Genomic DNA, 14,362 nt, shown 5'->3' with positions numbered 1-14,362 from the left:
GGCTGTGGCTGGAAAGGCGATTTTCCAGAAGCGCGGTGGTCTTCTTGTCCGCTTCAGACTCGGCTCTGTGGGGACGAGGATGCTGAGTCTCTCTGTCACAGCCTTGCCAACAAAAGAGGAGCCGGCCCGGGTCACCAGGGGTGACTTTTGAAAATGGTGGGAATGTCCCCCGCTTCTCCCTCTGGTCCGCGAGGCAAACATGGATTGTTACGGAGGCAGCGCCAGGATCCAAACTTGGCGCTGCCACAGATGCAGGGGGAAGCAGTCTCTGCTCCTGGGGACGCTGGGTCCTGGGGAGACACCCCGACTCTGGGCCTGCACGGTCTTGGTCGGCGAGCAGGGGCCCTGCCCTGCTGGTCTGGTGCTGCTGGGATGAGCACCCAGGCTGCAGGTGGGAGGTGCAGAGAACCAGCTGGCAGACCCTACGTCCACTTGGGAAGGGGGCTGTGTGCTGGAGAGTCTAGGGGTCCCTAGGGGAAGGCTGCGCTGCAGGCACAGGATGGCACTGGCCTCGTGGTCCCGGTGCTGCTGTGTGGAGGCTCTCGGGTTGGGCTGGGCAGCACACAGGGACGGCCCTCCCTGACTGTCCTGCACCATCCTGGAAAGAGAGGGCAGATGGAGCGTGTGGCCCTCCTGCCTCCAGAACCCTGGGCACACGTGGGTGCCGCAGTCCTGCGGGGTTGGCATCTTGGCTCCTCCTTGCATGCCCAGGCCTCACAGCCTGGGGTCGGAGGTGGGCACGGCAGGGCCAGGCCGGGCCAGCGAATGGCCCCTTCTAGGGGTCCAACGAGGATGGCTTTTGGAGTCAGCACAACTCCTGGCAGGAGGAGTGAGGAAGCTGCATCTTCCGTGGACTCAGCGAAGACCACCTGCCGATTGCCCGCCTCCAGGGGCTTCCCGGCTCCGTCCTCACTCAGGCCGAGCTGCCAGCCGACCCCTGAGCCAGCGCTGCCCTGCCCTGGGCTCAAGCTCCTGGTGCACAGAGTGAGGGCGGCTGGCACGAGGGCTGCGGGGCCGCCGTGAGGTCCCAAGGCTGACGCCACCGCACGGGAGGGGCAGGGGCCTCATCCCCAACCCAACCCAACACCCTCCCAGCACTGAGCAAAGAACAGGGCTCTGCTGGATCCACACCACTCCTGCCACCCCGCCTGTGTGCACACACATCACACACACAGAGTACACCCATCCCACAGGCAGCAGACACACCACATGCATGACACACACCACACAACTGTATACATCGCACACCACACACAAATGACAAATGTCACGCACCTATCACACACATCATAACACCACAGAGGCACACACCATGCATGTATTACACACACCCACATCACACATGTATTACACACACCCACATGTACACACACCACATACTTCACACACACACACACTACATACACTACACAATACATTGAACACATCACACACACACCATACACGCTACACACATCACACGTCGCACACATCACACACGTATCACACACGCCACACACACGCCACACACAGGCTACCAGGTGACATCCCTGCACTGGCGACACTTCTAAGACGTCGTAAGACAAGTGCATTAATCTGGAGGCTTATCTTCAAACACTGTACGAAAGCAGGGTTTTCAATTAACAAACAGCACATGTTACAAAGGGGGTGACTAATCCACCGACAGCAAGCAAGACTTCCCAGCTCCCGAGGCATCTTCAGTGGCATAAACAGACGTCGTCCTCGACTCCGAGTCTCTGCCTCGCAGCCCGGAGCCGAACCAGGAGAAGCGCCTGGACGCCTCCCGTCAGCCGACCTGCTCCAGCTCTTGGGGTTTTCCAGGTCCTTGCCGGAACCACCCCCGCGCAAAGCCCACCTGATTCTGACCCGACGCCACCCCCGGGCCCAGGCTCCCGGTGACCGACTCACGGCCCAGGCTCGGGGCTGGAGCTTGGGGTCCAAGAGGCGGTCGCACCCTCAGCCGGGCTGTTCGACTCCTCGCCAGCGGCGGCCCTCAGGCTGCTGTGCGCTCGGTCAGAAGGGAAGGGGAGCGAGACCTCCCACTGGGAGAGCAGACTCAGCCAGGGTCCCGGCGGCTCAGGCAGGAAAGGGGGGAACAGCGCGCGGTTTTCTTCCCAAGGTCTTTATTCCACGTGCTTTGCAAATGGCTTTGTCCGCTCCTTCGGTCAGCTCAGGGCACATGTGTGTTTACAGATGTGTGCGCGCGCGCATCTATATGTGTGTGTAGGCGTGTGCACACACACAGGCACACCTCGGCGACACTGGGGTTCAGTCCAAGCCACTGCAGTGAAGCAGGTGACTGGAATTTTTGGTTTGCCGGGAGACCAAACCGAGCCTTCATCCTCTGCTCACAGGTTCTGCCTACCTGCAACTGCAGTCTAAGTGAGCAACAGTGCTACTTCTAAAAAGCCACGTCCACACCTTAGTTAAAAACAACGCTTTTGGGAGTTCCCGTCGTGGCGCAGTGGTTAGCGAATCCGACTAGGAACCATGAGGTTGTGGGTTTGATCCCTGGCCTTGCTCAGTGGGTTGATGATCTGGTGTTGCCGTGAGCTGTGGTGTAGGTTGCAGACGCGACTCGGATCCCAAGTTGCTGTGGCTCTGGCGTAGGCTGGAGGCTACAGCTCCGATTCGACCCCTAGCCTGGGAACCTCCATATGCCATGGGAGTGGCCCTAGAAAAGACAAAAAAAAAAAAAAAACAACGCTTTTGGAAGACGGCGCCGAGAGACCCTCCCTGCAGGGCTGCCCCAGCCTTCTGCGGGTGAGCAACAGCGCCTGCAAAGCGCCGTGACTCGAAGGGCAGCAGAAGACGTGGCTGCCTGTGCTCAGTCCTGGGAAGCTTCCAAGGCTGGGCCCCAGAGCAGGAAGCCCGGCCCACACTGGGGACCAGCAACAGCCCGCCCCCCCATAAGAACATCCTTAACTCTGCTGGAAAGGTGACCATCTGCCAGGTAACACCGAGAGGCAGGAGGTGGTCTTGCGGTCCGGGACGGTCACAGGAGTGAGGGGGCACACGCCCATCTCTGTCTCCCACCCGCAAGCCCGCATGTGCTCTGGGGTCACTTCCGTGCTCTCAGCCGCGTGGGGGTGGGGGACCCTGTCCGAACCCCCCAGACCAGCTTATCCGTTCCCACCCCACAGCTTGGTGTCTCTCTAGTGTCACCTGCCAGAACCTGGGTGCCACAGGCACGCGCCCGCCCAGCTCCTTCCTTGTTAAATGGTTGGACAGACTGTGTCCAAAGAGACTCGTTTTTCTGTTTCTGTTTCTACTCTTTTCTTCCCTTTTTGGTGTGGAGGGAGAAACAAAGGGAAGAGAGGAGGGATGGGCTCAGAGAACTGTTTTTTCTTACAATCCCTGGAGGTCTCAATCGCACGGTCGCTGCTAATGCCGGCCCCCTACGGCGGGGGCGGGGGCAGGGGACGGGATTCCGGGTATTTAGGGGATTCTGCGGGGAGGGGATTCTGGGGGGAGGGGTCTCAGCCTGTGGGGTCCCCCCCAGGTGGGGCGGGGACCCCTCGCTCTGGGGAGGGAGGGCCCTGCTTACTGAGATTGTCTTCGTCCTCCGCGTGGGCGGCCCCGGGGCTCACGTGCTTGAAGGGAGCGATGAAGGCTGACAGCAGGCTCACCTTGTCTGCAAAGGAAAGAGGAACAGGAAATGCACTTCTGACATCGCGTTTCGGAAAAACCCAGCGCTTTCCCGTGTGCCTGCTGCTGAGGGTTTGGACTAGGGAGGCCGGAAGGGCGTTTTGGTTTCAGCCACTTCATTCCGGTTCAGGCTTTTATGGAATTTCTGACAGCATTTTATCAAATTCCCTCCCTATTCAATTTTAAACTTTATGATTCCATCTTTCTTTTCTTATTTTTGGCATCTCCCCTCCTCTTGGTCCACGTCCCTCAGAACTTGAAACAACTGCCTGCAGGGCGAGCACCTTTCCTCTGCCCGTCGAGGTCACCGCTCAAGCAAACGCGCTTCTTCCACCAAAGGAGAGCCGTGCAAACAGCGCCGAGACGTCCCCCATTAGTGCAGAGCCTGCTTTGTGGGTTTGAATGTGTTTTTTTTTTTAAAGGACCTAGCAAAACTGTAAAATGTACTTTGTGTGTTTGAGGGAAGGAGAAGGACCAGGCGGAGGATGTCCCCCAGGCACAGGGACAGTAGTGGGAGCAGTGGGGCCCAGGGACCCCTCTGCCTGCACCCCGGCGGCAGCGCGGTGTGGGCACACAGGCCTGGCAGCAACGGGCTTGGGACCAGCGGGTTGGGCTGCTTCCCTCTTAAGCAGAGACTGGGGCACTGTGGGTCGACGGCAACCAGGAGAAATGAAAGAGCCACTAACGCAGGGACCCAAAGGAAGCTCCTTGCTTCAGAGCTTCTGCCGCTGCACCGGCGGGAGATTCGCCCGCAGGGCCTCGTCGGAGCAGAGGGGCGCCGCCTCCCCCCCCCACCCCCGGAGCCCCCTCCGCCCAGACTGTGGGCCCACCAGCCGCACCCGTCCTGCCGTCTGCACACATCTCGCTGACGTCATTGGAAGCACCCAGGTGGAAGGTGACCACGGCCCCGTGGGCGGGTCACGCGGCCGCCCCTGCCCTGCCCGGCCTCCTGCGGGTGGCGGTCTGTCCCGGTCCGGGCTCTTTCCGGCGCCTGGGAGTCCCCGCGCTGCGGGCAGGCTTCTTGCGGGCCCTGTTCTCACCCCGCTGCCTGTCGCCTGTTTCTGTCGTGGGGAGGGACCGCCCCGGCCCAGCGCTCAGAGTGCTGTCTCGTGGGGACCTGACCGGTGGGTTATCACACAGGTAGCCCCCCACGTCCAGACCAGGCCGGAGTCGGGCTCTCTGGCTTTCAGTTCTGAGCCCGTTTCCTCTTCAGCCAGCTTTCCGGAGGCCGGGAGGCTTCGCACTGAAATCCGTTCTGGAGCCTGTCACCAGCTGCTGTTTCCAGGAGGGACGGGCACCGTGTAATGTTCACTCAGGGAACAGTAAATAACTCAACCACCGGAGGCCCGCCCCCCTCCTCTGCCCACCAACAGGTACAAGCCAGGGAGGGGCCGGCTCCCCGAACCTCACGGCCGAGCTAATTTACTGCAAGAGAATGAAATCTCTTGCTCGAGTTATAATTTCATTACGGGAGCCCAGTAGTGTTCTGCGAAGAGGGGGAGCTCCCATGATTCAGACTCCGGAGCGTCTCAAAATGAAATTAGTTTTCTAATAGAGCGGGGCCACCAGCCAGACACCCGCAAAAGCACGCTAGACCATTTCAGAGCTCACCTCAGCCAAATCGTGAAATATTTAAAGGTTGTTTTTGATTGCTCAATGTTCTTGCCTTCAAGACACCTTGCTTAGAACTCAGTCTCAGATACACAACGCACACCTTTCTGTGCATACCTCTCTCTCATGCTGTGCAGACACACACTAAAAATATCCATCGTTCATCTGAAATCCCAATTTAAGGCAAAGGATTGAATGAACATTTCTACAAAGGCGGCCAACCAGTCGCCCATGAGCATGAGAAAAGACGCCCAGCCCCACCGGTCCTCGGGGATGCGAACGGGGCTCTGTGAGCTGTCATCCCACACCCACGGAGCAGCTGCGGTGAAAGGGCCTGCAAGGTGACAACGTGTGGGAGGACGTGGAAGGACGGGAACCCTCGCGCTCTGCTGGCGGGAACGTCGGGGGCAGTTCCACGCAGGGTGGACGCCCAGACGAACCGAGAGTCAAGCGGGAGGCCTGTGGGACGCGCGGTGACAGCAGCACTGTTCACAGGAGGAGACGGGCGTCCGAGGCGCACCAGGAGGTGTGTCCTCACAGGCGACCGGCTCACCCTCAGGAGGGCGGGATGCTGACCCCGGCCCCGACATGGATGAGCCCGAGGCCGTCACATGAGGCTAAACGAGCTGGCCGAAGAGGGTCAGGAGAGTCGGACGCCGGCCCAGGAGGCAGGGAGGGAGTGAGAATTAACGGGGAGGCGCCCGGGAGGGGTGGGGAGGGCTGTTGAGTGAAGACAGAGTTTCAGGTTGAGAAAAGAGACCCTTCTGGGGGCGGACGTGGTGGTGGTTGCGTCACAAGATAAACGCACGTGGTGTCGCAGGACTGTGTGCTTAGAAACGGTGGCGATGGTGAGGTGTACGCTGTGTATGCCTGACGACGATTTGAAAAATAAAGACGATTCAAAAGTTACTGGACCTCCTGCAGCTTTTCTGGTCACTCTGCCCCTTTTAGGCCCCACCACTTGTCGGGTGTGGGGGTTTTGGATTCCGGGGACCAGTGGAAACAACCTGGGCAGGACCCGTGCACCCGAGCTGTCGCCAGGTCAGCCCACCGGAAAGGCCCACCAATCTCTCGAGGGCATCGCTCATGAGCGAGAAGCGTTCACCACCGGGGACTCAGAGGATCCCAAGGGGGCGGCCTGGGTCTTGGCAGGCCATTAGACACGGACAGGGTGAGGAATGACCCGTTCTGTTGAGAGAGCGAGCGAGAGGAATGACTTGCTGTTCCCTTGATCCGTGTCCATCAGGCCGGCCTCTCCCTCGACTGGGTCCAGGCGGGCGCGGTGCCCTGGCTCTGATCTTCGTGTTTGCCGTGTCACCACCGAAAGTCTGGACTCGTGAGGTTGCAGCCCTGATGGAAAACGGGGCCCTGCTTTTGTTGGTCTCACTTGGGACATTCTGGGTGCGCTGAGCAAAGCTGCGGTCGGGACACCCTCCCTCTGGCTGGGGAGCCTTGCGGGGGGACAGTGTGTTTCTCCAGGGAAAGGGGGGGCGTGGAGAGGGGCTGGGCTCGGCTGGGCAGGGCCTGCATGAGGACAGCACCCAGGCCACCCAGGCAGGAGCCGCTTTCGGGAGGCTCTGGTCAGCATCGCGTGAATGGCACTCACGGCCTTGTGCTGTTCGTGGATTATTTGGGTGGATCCGGGCGTTTGAGCTATAAGCCTTATAACTGCAAAGTAAATGGCCCTGGCCCACGCTGAAGGGGTGGTGTACATTTCGGAGCAGTGGGGAAGCTTCTCGGGGGGGGAGCCCTTTCCTGGAGACGGACGAGAGCACACCGGTTGAGAATGTCGATAAGGAAGAACAGATGCAGCTTGGTAATGGCACGAAGACAGATAAACGGAACAAGATCGAGGTTCAGAAGTAGAATTACGCCCGTGCCATCCACCGATTTTCAACAAAAATCACCAAGCCATCCAGGGTGATGGAAGGAAGTCCTGTAACCAAGGAGTCCTGAAGAACTTCCCTGAAAGGGGTTCCTGGGAGGGCAGGCCCAGGCGCTGAATTGTCCTAAATTTATACACTGCACACTCTCCACAGTAACAGCGATGGAAAGATTAAAATGCAGCATGAGGTGGAAGAATCTCTAGAACTGCGTGCAGAACAAAAAATTGAGACATCAAGGGAACGTGCTCCACCATTCCACAAGAGACAAAGGAGAGCCAGCCGGCCCTGCGCCAGGGCGGGTGCCGACGGGCTGGGAAGGGGCGCGGGGTCTTTCCGGCAGGACGGAATGTCCTCTGTGGGCATGAGGTGTGTGACACACACGTGTGCATCCTCCCATCAGGCCAGAGGGCTGTCCGTGAGAAGACAGAGGGAGAAAGACCCAGAGTGCGTGGCGTGGGGCCACAGGGTGGAAGTGTGACGTCGGGACTGCCAGCACCAGGCCCAGCCGCATGCCCCGGAGCCGCGGACACTCAGCGCTCCTGAGACGGGGACTTGGGAGCCATGAACAGGATAAACTTTTGGAGCCTGCTTTTTTGAAAGCCATGTGTGCTCTCATAGACTGTTTTGTTTAATCAACAATTTATGAAACAATTTGTACCAAGTAAGATGAAAATTAAAAAAACCTCTGTGGGGCACGAGCCCATGTCAGTTTCCCAGAAAATTCATCTTTGAGAAATAACATGTTTGCTGGAACTTTGAAGAACAACCGTGATTGCTAAAATACCTAAGGATTTGATCTTAGACGCTGCCTCCTGAAAAAGCACAAAATAGCTCATGGTCTAGGTTATTTTTGAAAAGCGAGATCAATGGAGGCCTTCAGTCCTGCCCTATTTCAACCATTTAGAGAGAGCTCTGTGCTGTGTCTTCCGTGTTTGTGGGCCACACGCGGCCCCATCTGGGGCGGCTGTGAAACAAGAAAGGAGGCGGCGGTTGGAGGCTCCGAGCACAGTCGGTACCTTTGGGCTACAAACCCAGCCTCTTCATACGCTCCCGTCTTATTCTCCTTTTGCCCAAACGCACTGTGACAGATGGCCGGCCTCCGGCCTGACCCACTTTCTTCCCACAGCATCTTCTGCTGGAACATAGGTAGGTCTTTAATGGATGCAGCTTCTAGCCAAACACAAACGCAAATGAGCTTGAACAGGTGGGCCACCCTGGGAAGCAAGGAAATAATTAACCTCCATGCAGGCAGGAGAAGGGATAACGTTTTGGAGGAAAGGCCAAGATGTTTTCTCGCGGATTTTCAGGAACATGTATCTTAAGGACCATTTTCAAGCGGGCGGCCGGCCGTGAACGAGGGAGTTTGCGCAAAGAATGGCTCGGGGTCTGCCCTGGGCTTTGAAGCACAAGGTTTGGCTCTCACGAGGCGGAGGGCTCCTTCTGGTAACTCCCAGGTGGGAGAAACTCAGGATCTGTGCCTTGAAACGGGCAGCCAGCGCCAGCGTGTTCCTCGCTCCTTGTGTCCTTCCCCAAAGTTCACCTGGAGTCCGGGTCCCCAGGGCCTCAGGAGGTGACTGCACTTGGAGACGGCGGCCTTTACGGAGGAAACGAAGGTGAAACACGGTCTTTGGGACGGGTCCTGATCCCCGGGGACGGAGAAGAGGACACGGACGCGGGGGACTCGGCGCCTGCACCAGCCGAGACGAGCCAGTCCTGCCCCCGCCTGGGCCTCGGACGTCCAGCCTCCAGCGCCCTGAGAGATCCAGCGCTGTGCTTTAAGCCCTGCCGGTGGTGCTTTGTCATCGCAGCCTGAGCAGACTAATAACTCACTCGGATCTCCACTGAGTGCAAGTAGCCGCACCCAATCGATAACTGTACACTCGATGCGAAGAAGGAAACACGCCGAGACCTGGCCTGTCGGGCCCCAGAAGAGAGGGGGCCTCTTGCGGGAGCCAAGAACGTCTAGCACTTGCTAGGCGCAGAGACGGCCTTGGAGCCAGGAGGTCTGCAGAGCCAAGCATCCTTCTGCTGAAAGGGGGGGTTTGTGATTATCCGTGTTAAGGGAGGGGACGGCCGTGCCTGGCGGAAGCACCGGTGGGAAGGCTCCGAATGGTCCTGGTCACCGGGCCTGGAGCCTTGATCATGAACTGGGGGTCCCAGCGGACCTGAGAGCAGCAGACAGAAAACGCCTGGATTGTGAGGGGGGAGAGTGGGGGAGGGGAAAGGGAAGGAAACGCTCATCCAGGAGAGTCTGAGGCCCAGACCCGGGTCCCAGCCTCACCCATGCCCGGGGGACGGACGGCCAGTGTTTGGGACAGAGGGGACACGAGGGCCAGTTACGGCCTCTGGCTGGACACACAGCAGGCGCCCCCGTTCCCGGCCCCGGATGGGCTTGGGCTCGGATCCGAGGTGTCGAGCTCGGTGGGCTGGACTGGGTTCACAGGGCAGAGCAGATTGGAAGGTTATAGGCCGGCCTGAGACTCACTGAGGGAGGAGACGGCAGGGAGCTGAGCGTGGCTTGAAGGAGGAAGACGGAAACGCCAGCCTCCGTTCCGTGCCTGTACCCCGGGGTCGAAACTTCTGCGCCAACCAGGGCTCTTGGGTGTCAGGGGAGGACCCTTCGTGCTCGGCTGGGAGGATGAGCGGGAGGGAGGCACCCTCTTCATCCTTTAATGGCTCGAAGGACGTTGGGGACAAGCCATGCCTGCCTTCCTCGCCACAGTTCCCGAATTTCTCAGGGACGAAAGGACGGACCCCTAAAAGAAAGACACGGAGGCTCCTGGGCGGGGAGAACGTGAAAAACAGCATGAAACGACGACGGCAGGTCTCAGGAATCGGGAGCATGGCTCTCACTGAGAAACACGAGAGGCTCCCTTATGGAACCCATCCTCTCCGCCTGGCTCAGCGTCTCCGGGGCCTCGTCCTCCTCCGGGAAGCCTTCCCTCGACGTCAGGGCGCAGTGCGGGCCGCCTCCTGGGGGGGCTGTGACGGGGCCGGGAGTGGCCTCCAGAACCAGGAGGCGCCTTGGCCCTGATGCGCTCACCGCATTCCAGCTACTGTGGACTCTTTTGGGACACAGAGGAAAAGCCTACAACTCAGCAGCTCACACCAGACGGCGCGAGGTGAAGAGCAAGCAGAGACGCCGGTGGCTGACAGGGGACTGACACGGGAGGTGGCGTCGGGGGGAGTGCATTTGAAGAAGAACCTGCCTCCGAAGGCGCTGATGCTGCCCTCCGGCTGGAACCGCCGAGGCTCAGGGACCTCGCAGGGCCTGCAGCTCTCGCCCCTTCAACTCCAGGCAGGACGGCGAGGGCCGCGAGACGCAGAGCTCAGCTCGGCACCGTCTGAGGCCTTTCTAGACCCCGAGGCCCGCGGGCGAGCAGGCCTAAGCTCTTCCAGAAGGTCTCCCTCTGCCACCGCCGCCCGCGAGGTCCAGGTCTACCAGGCTGTCCAGGTGCTGCGCGTGACCTGCAGGAATCCGGCTCGGGTGGGAACGGCACGCTGGCCGAGGCTCACAGACCAGCCTGTCACCTGCCGTTTCCTTGTTGCCGTCGGGTGTTGGGTCCACTGTGGGCCGTCTGGAGCGGGAGCTCCTGGTCAGAGTGGACAGCGTCATGGGTCCAGTCACAGACCCAGGGCACCAGGTTCATTTTATGGGTCGGCTTGCCTGGCCTTAGTTGCCCAGACGTCCAGTCAGACGTTATTCTGGGTGATTCCGTGGAGATGAGCAATGAGTCAGCAGACTGGGCTGAGCAGGGCCTCCCTGAGTCCAGTCTGGAACCTGAGGGGGTGGGGGGGGGACAGTGTCTCCTCCTGGCCGCCTGGTGTCAGGCCCTCAGCCCACGGGAGCCTGGGGACGGCACCGCCTATGCCCGCAAATCACGTGGCCCCCAGGGAGGCCTGCTGCCCTGGGGGATTTGCCCAGAGCCCTTGCTCGCTCACAAGGTGCCCGGGTTTGGGTGGTGAAGAGAGAGGTCACCCTGCCGACCAAGGAGGCGCCGTCGCGGGTGGCCTGAAGGCAGCAGGGCTTCCAGCCTCGACTCCTCTCTGATTCGAAGCCCAACACCTCGTCTCCTCCCCAGAAAACCCTCCTGATTATTCAGAGCCTGCCCTGGCTCTGCTCATCGAGGGATGCTGCTGGCACACCCGGGGCCACAGGACCGCAGCTGCATCCGGACCGAGGATGGCGAAGAGGACTGGGGGGCGCGGACGGAGCGCCTTTCCTCCTTCAGGACAGTGCTTCCTGCGCCCACCGCCCTGTCTTAGCGTCAGTTCGGACGCAGGCGATGGATTTTGAGTCCCACCCGGAGAGAGTGCGCGACCTCTGTCCCCTGAGTGTCCCCTCCCTGGTGCTCGTGGTCCTGCCAGTGCCTCAGGCCCCGCGTAGGAGCCCACTGTGGTCCCACCTCCACTGTCAGGTCTTTCCAGGCCGGGCCCAGCCCTCTGATTTGCCCCGTACTGACCACCCGGGCCTCACTCAGTCCCTCGTGTCCAGGCCCGGCGCTCGCCTCCCCTGCCGGCCTCCCATCTGCCCGCCAGCTGTGAGGTCCTGTCGCGGCCTGACCGCCTCCGGTCACCCTGTCCTCTTCCCTCAAAGGCAGGGCACTGTCACCACCGGGCCAGGGCTGCTGTGAGGATCAGCGAGCCGAGGACACACGTGCGGTGCCGTTGGCGGTGACTGCTGTTAATGTGATGACTGGGGGGCCCAGGCCACAGCCCCCCACCTTTCTAGGCCTTCGGTGCAGAGCTGTTGCCTTGTCCTGACCCGGGGACTTTGCTCTGTCCTCTGGCGCTGCTCTCATTACTTAAGTAATGAATTGAGCTCAGTGGGAGCCTGGAAATCAGGTCTTACCGACCCCCACCCCACCCCTGGTGCCCTGTCCTCTCCGCCAGCTTTGTTTAGTGTAGCCCTGTTGTCAACACCACTGCCTTCCCCAAAGACGCCGGAAATTTGGCTCATGTCTCATAAGGATCAGATACTCTACTAACCAAAAATAGGACACTGATCACTTAAGTAATTGTTTAGAGAGCAGGTCCCAGTGTCAGTGTCTGAATTTGCACACTTAATGATTTCTCCTTAAGCAGAGTGCGGGGCTAGCGAATGAAATGCTACGTATGGCTGTTAAGGCCGTCGCAGGCCCAGTGGCGGCTGTGGAATCACCCTTCCAGAGGCTGGCCGGCTGCCCTGCCCTGCGGACACGTGCTATAAGCTGTGCAGTTCCCGTGGGACGGGGTCCCGGGCACTGACAAACCACGGTCCCGCAGGGTTGAGGAGACCCTCGACCCCTGCCCGCCCCATGCCCTGGGCACGACGCCCTTTGTGGCAAATACTGGCCCCGTCGGTCAGGTCACTCAGACCCTGGTTGGAAAGGGCCGGTCAGTCATTCCATCTTCTGTTTCCTCGGCAAAGACTTACGGAGCCCTCACTGTGCCCCAGGGTCTAGAAGGTCCAGAACAGTCTAGGACAGCCTGGAGCTGCCTGTTCCTGCTTTATGTGCCGCACAACCTCCATCGGGGCCTTCGGCACCACGTGTGACACGGGTGAACTGCTCCTCTCTCCCGACTAGGACGCAGGCTCCGGCGGCGGCGGCGGCGGAAGAGCCCTTTCTGCGCCCAGGATGAGACCCTGCGATGTGCACACCGGGCCGTTTGAGGGGACCGCGGGCCTGGTCGGATGGGATGGAAACGGACGGTTGCTCCTAGTTTTCACTATGTTGCAGCCCCCTTCCCGGCTGAACTCCCGGCTGAACGCCTGCGGCTGGGGCCTCCGCCTTACAGCCTCCGGTTGAGCTTGGAACAAACACGCATCCGGCTTGGGGGCCGCCCGCAGGCATCGTGCTGGGGCCGTGCGGAGAACTGCGCCCAGACCGGGGCGTCCTTTCCACGTCCACGTGTTGGGGGCTTCCTGATGTCATTGCGGACGTGCCCCAGCCTCTCCAGCCACCCTGAGGACACCGGGGAGGTGGCTGAGCGGAGGACTCGCGTGTCCTGTGACAGGGCTGTAAGGGCTGCTTCCAGAAAGAGAGAGAAACAGGGCCTCCCAGCCTCGAGCGTCAGGGAGCCCCCGACGGGGCGGGGCAACGAGATGGCCACGCCCCCTCGATGTCGCGGGAGGGGCGCCCGTGTCTGCAGCGGAGACGACACTGAACGTGAAGAGGAGTGTGTCCTGGGCGGGGACCCGTGCGGCTGGCTGGTGGGACGGGGTCCGGGGACGGCTGGGCTCCGGGGGGGCCGTTCCCAGCGCCTTCAGAGCGAGAGGCCGTTTCCTCGTGAAACGCAAGGCTCTGGCTCCCCCGGCGAGCAGCGGCTGAGCGCACAGCCGGCTGGCGCGTGGGTTTTCTGTGAGGTGGCAGCGTGCGTGTTGTCCGCTAGAGTCCATGAACAGCCTAGCTCGGCCTGCTGAAATTAGATCTAAAACTCTTGAATTTTGTGTCAAGAGCGTTTTCCCCACCCGAGGGTCTGGCTCGCGGCGGACACGCGGTGACGAAGCCCCTGGAGGGACTGCAGTCTGTCTGGGCGGGACGCACCCGCGGTTATGCACCTGCTCAGTGGGCTAGTGCACGGCCCAGGGGCAAGCCTTCCCTCACCGGGAGGCTCGTGGTTCATGTCTTACTTTGCATTCCACGTGGTTTGGTAATAAGACGTGGCAAATGGATGTTTTTCATTTGCCCGAGTGTTTGTTACCGTGTTTTTGGAGTCAGACCCAGAACCACCAGCGCTAGAGTACAACTGTTTGCTGCTGAGGCTGGTAAAGCCTCGGTGACACACATAGCAGTCAGGGGACTTGGAATCGTTGCTCCTTCACTGGAAGTGTCTCCTGTTGGGGCTCTGACAAGAGCTGAGGTTGGAGAGTTCCGAGAGCGCCTTGTCCCGCACTACCCGTGCACTTGTCCCAAACACCTCTGTTAGCACCTTGACGACAGAGCTCGTGTCACTCCTAGCTGGGGTCTCAGGCATCCCAGGGCTCTGAGTGTCACCCAAGAGGCCCCTAGCCCTGACCATCAACCCGCCGCCACCCTCCCACCTGCAGGCAGGGCCACTGGAGGGCAGGCACCTGCGGGCGGGGGTGGGGGCATTGGGGGGGGGTGGCACCAACTGGGCTTCAGCCTCGGTTTTCTACTTGCCAACAAGCTGTGGGGGGAATTCTGCCGAGTTCAGGGGGCCTGGGGGCCAGGGACTCAGCTCTCAGCTGGGACAGTGGGAGGAAGCACTGTTTC

The 14,362-nt window shown here is 60.4% G+C and overlaps 1 protein-coding gene across 1 annotated transcript in view; it reads right to left on the bottom strand.

The window, feature by feature from the left end:
• Positions 1–10,761, bottom strand: part of ADARB2 (adenosine deaminase RNA specific B2 (inactive)) — a 104,238-nt gene extending 93,477 nt beyond the window's left edge. Inside the window, exons 1-8 of the mRNA XM_047754654.1 lie at positions 10,588–10,761; positions 10,253–10,382; positions 9,999–10,127; positions 9,631–9,901; positions 9,486–9,576; positions 9,238–9,310; positions 8,976–9,059; positions 3,548–3,634 (exon numbers count right to left, since the gene is read on the bottom strand). Coding sequence (XP_047610610.1) covers positions 3,548–3,634; positions 8,976–9,059; positions 9,238–9,310; positions 9,486–9,576; positions 9,631–9,901; positions 9,999–10,127; positions 10,253–10,382; positions 10,588–10,761 — 1,039 coding nt within the window. The remainder of the gene's footprint in view (positions 1–3,547; positions 3,635–8,975; positions 9,060–9,237; positions 9,311–9,485; positions 9,577–9,630; positions 9,902–9,998; positions 10,128–10,252; positions 10,383–10,587) is intronic.
• Positions 10,762–14,362: the final 3,601 nt, after the last annotated feature.

The sequence above is a fragment of the Phacochoerus africanus genome, chromosome 12, assembly GCF_016906955.1.
Source record: "Phacochoerus africanus isolate WHEZ1 chromosome 12, ROS_Pafr_v1, whole genome shotgun sequence".
Taxonomy (NCBI): Eukaryota; Metazoa; Chordata; class Mammalia; order Artiodactyla; family Suidae; genus Phacochoerus; species Phacochoerus africanus.
This window is presented reverse-complemented; position numbering and strand designations above follow the sequence as displayed.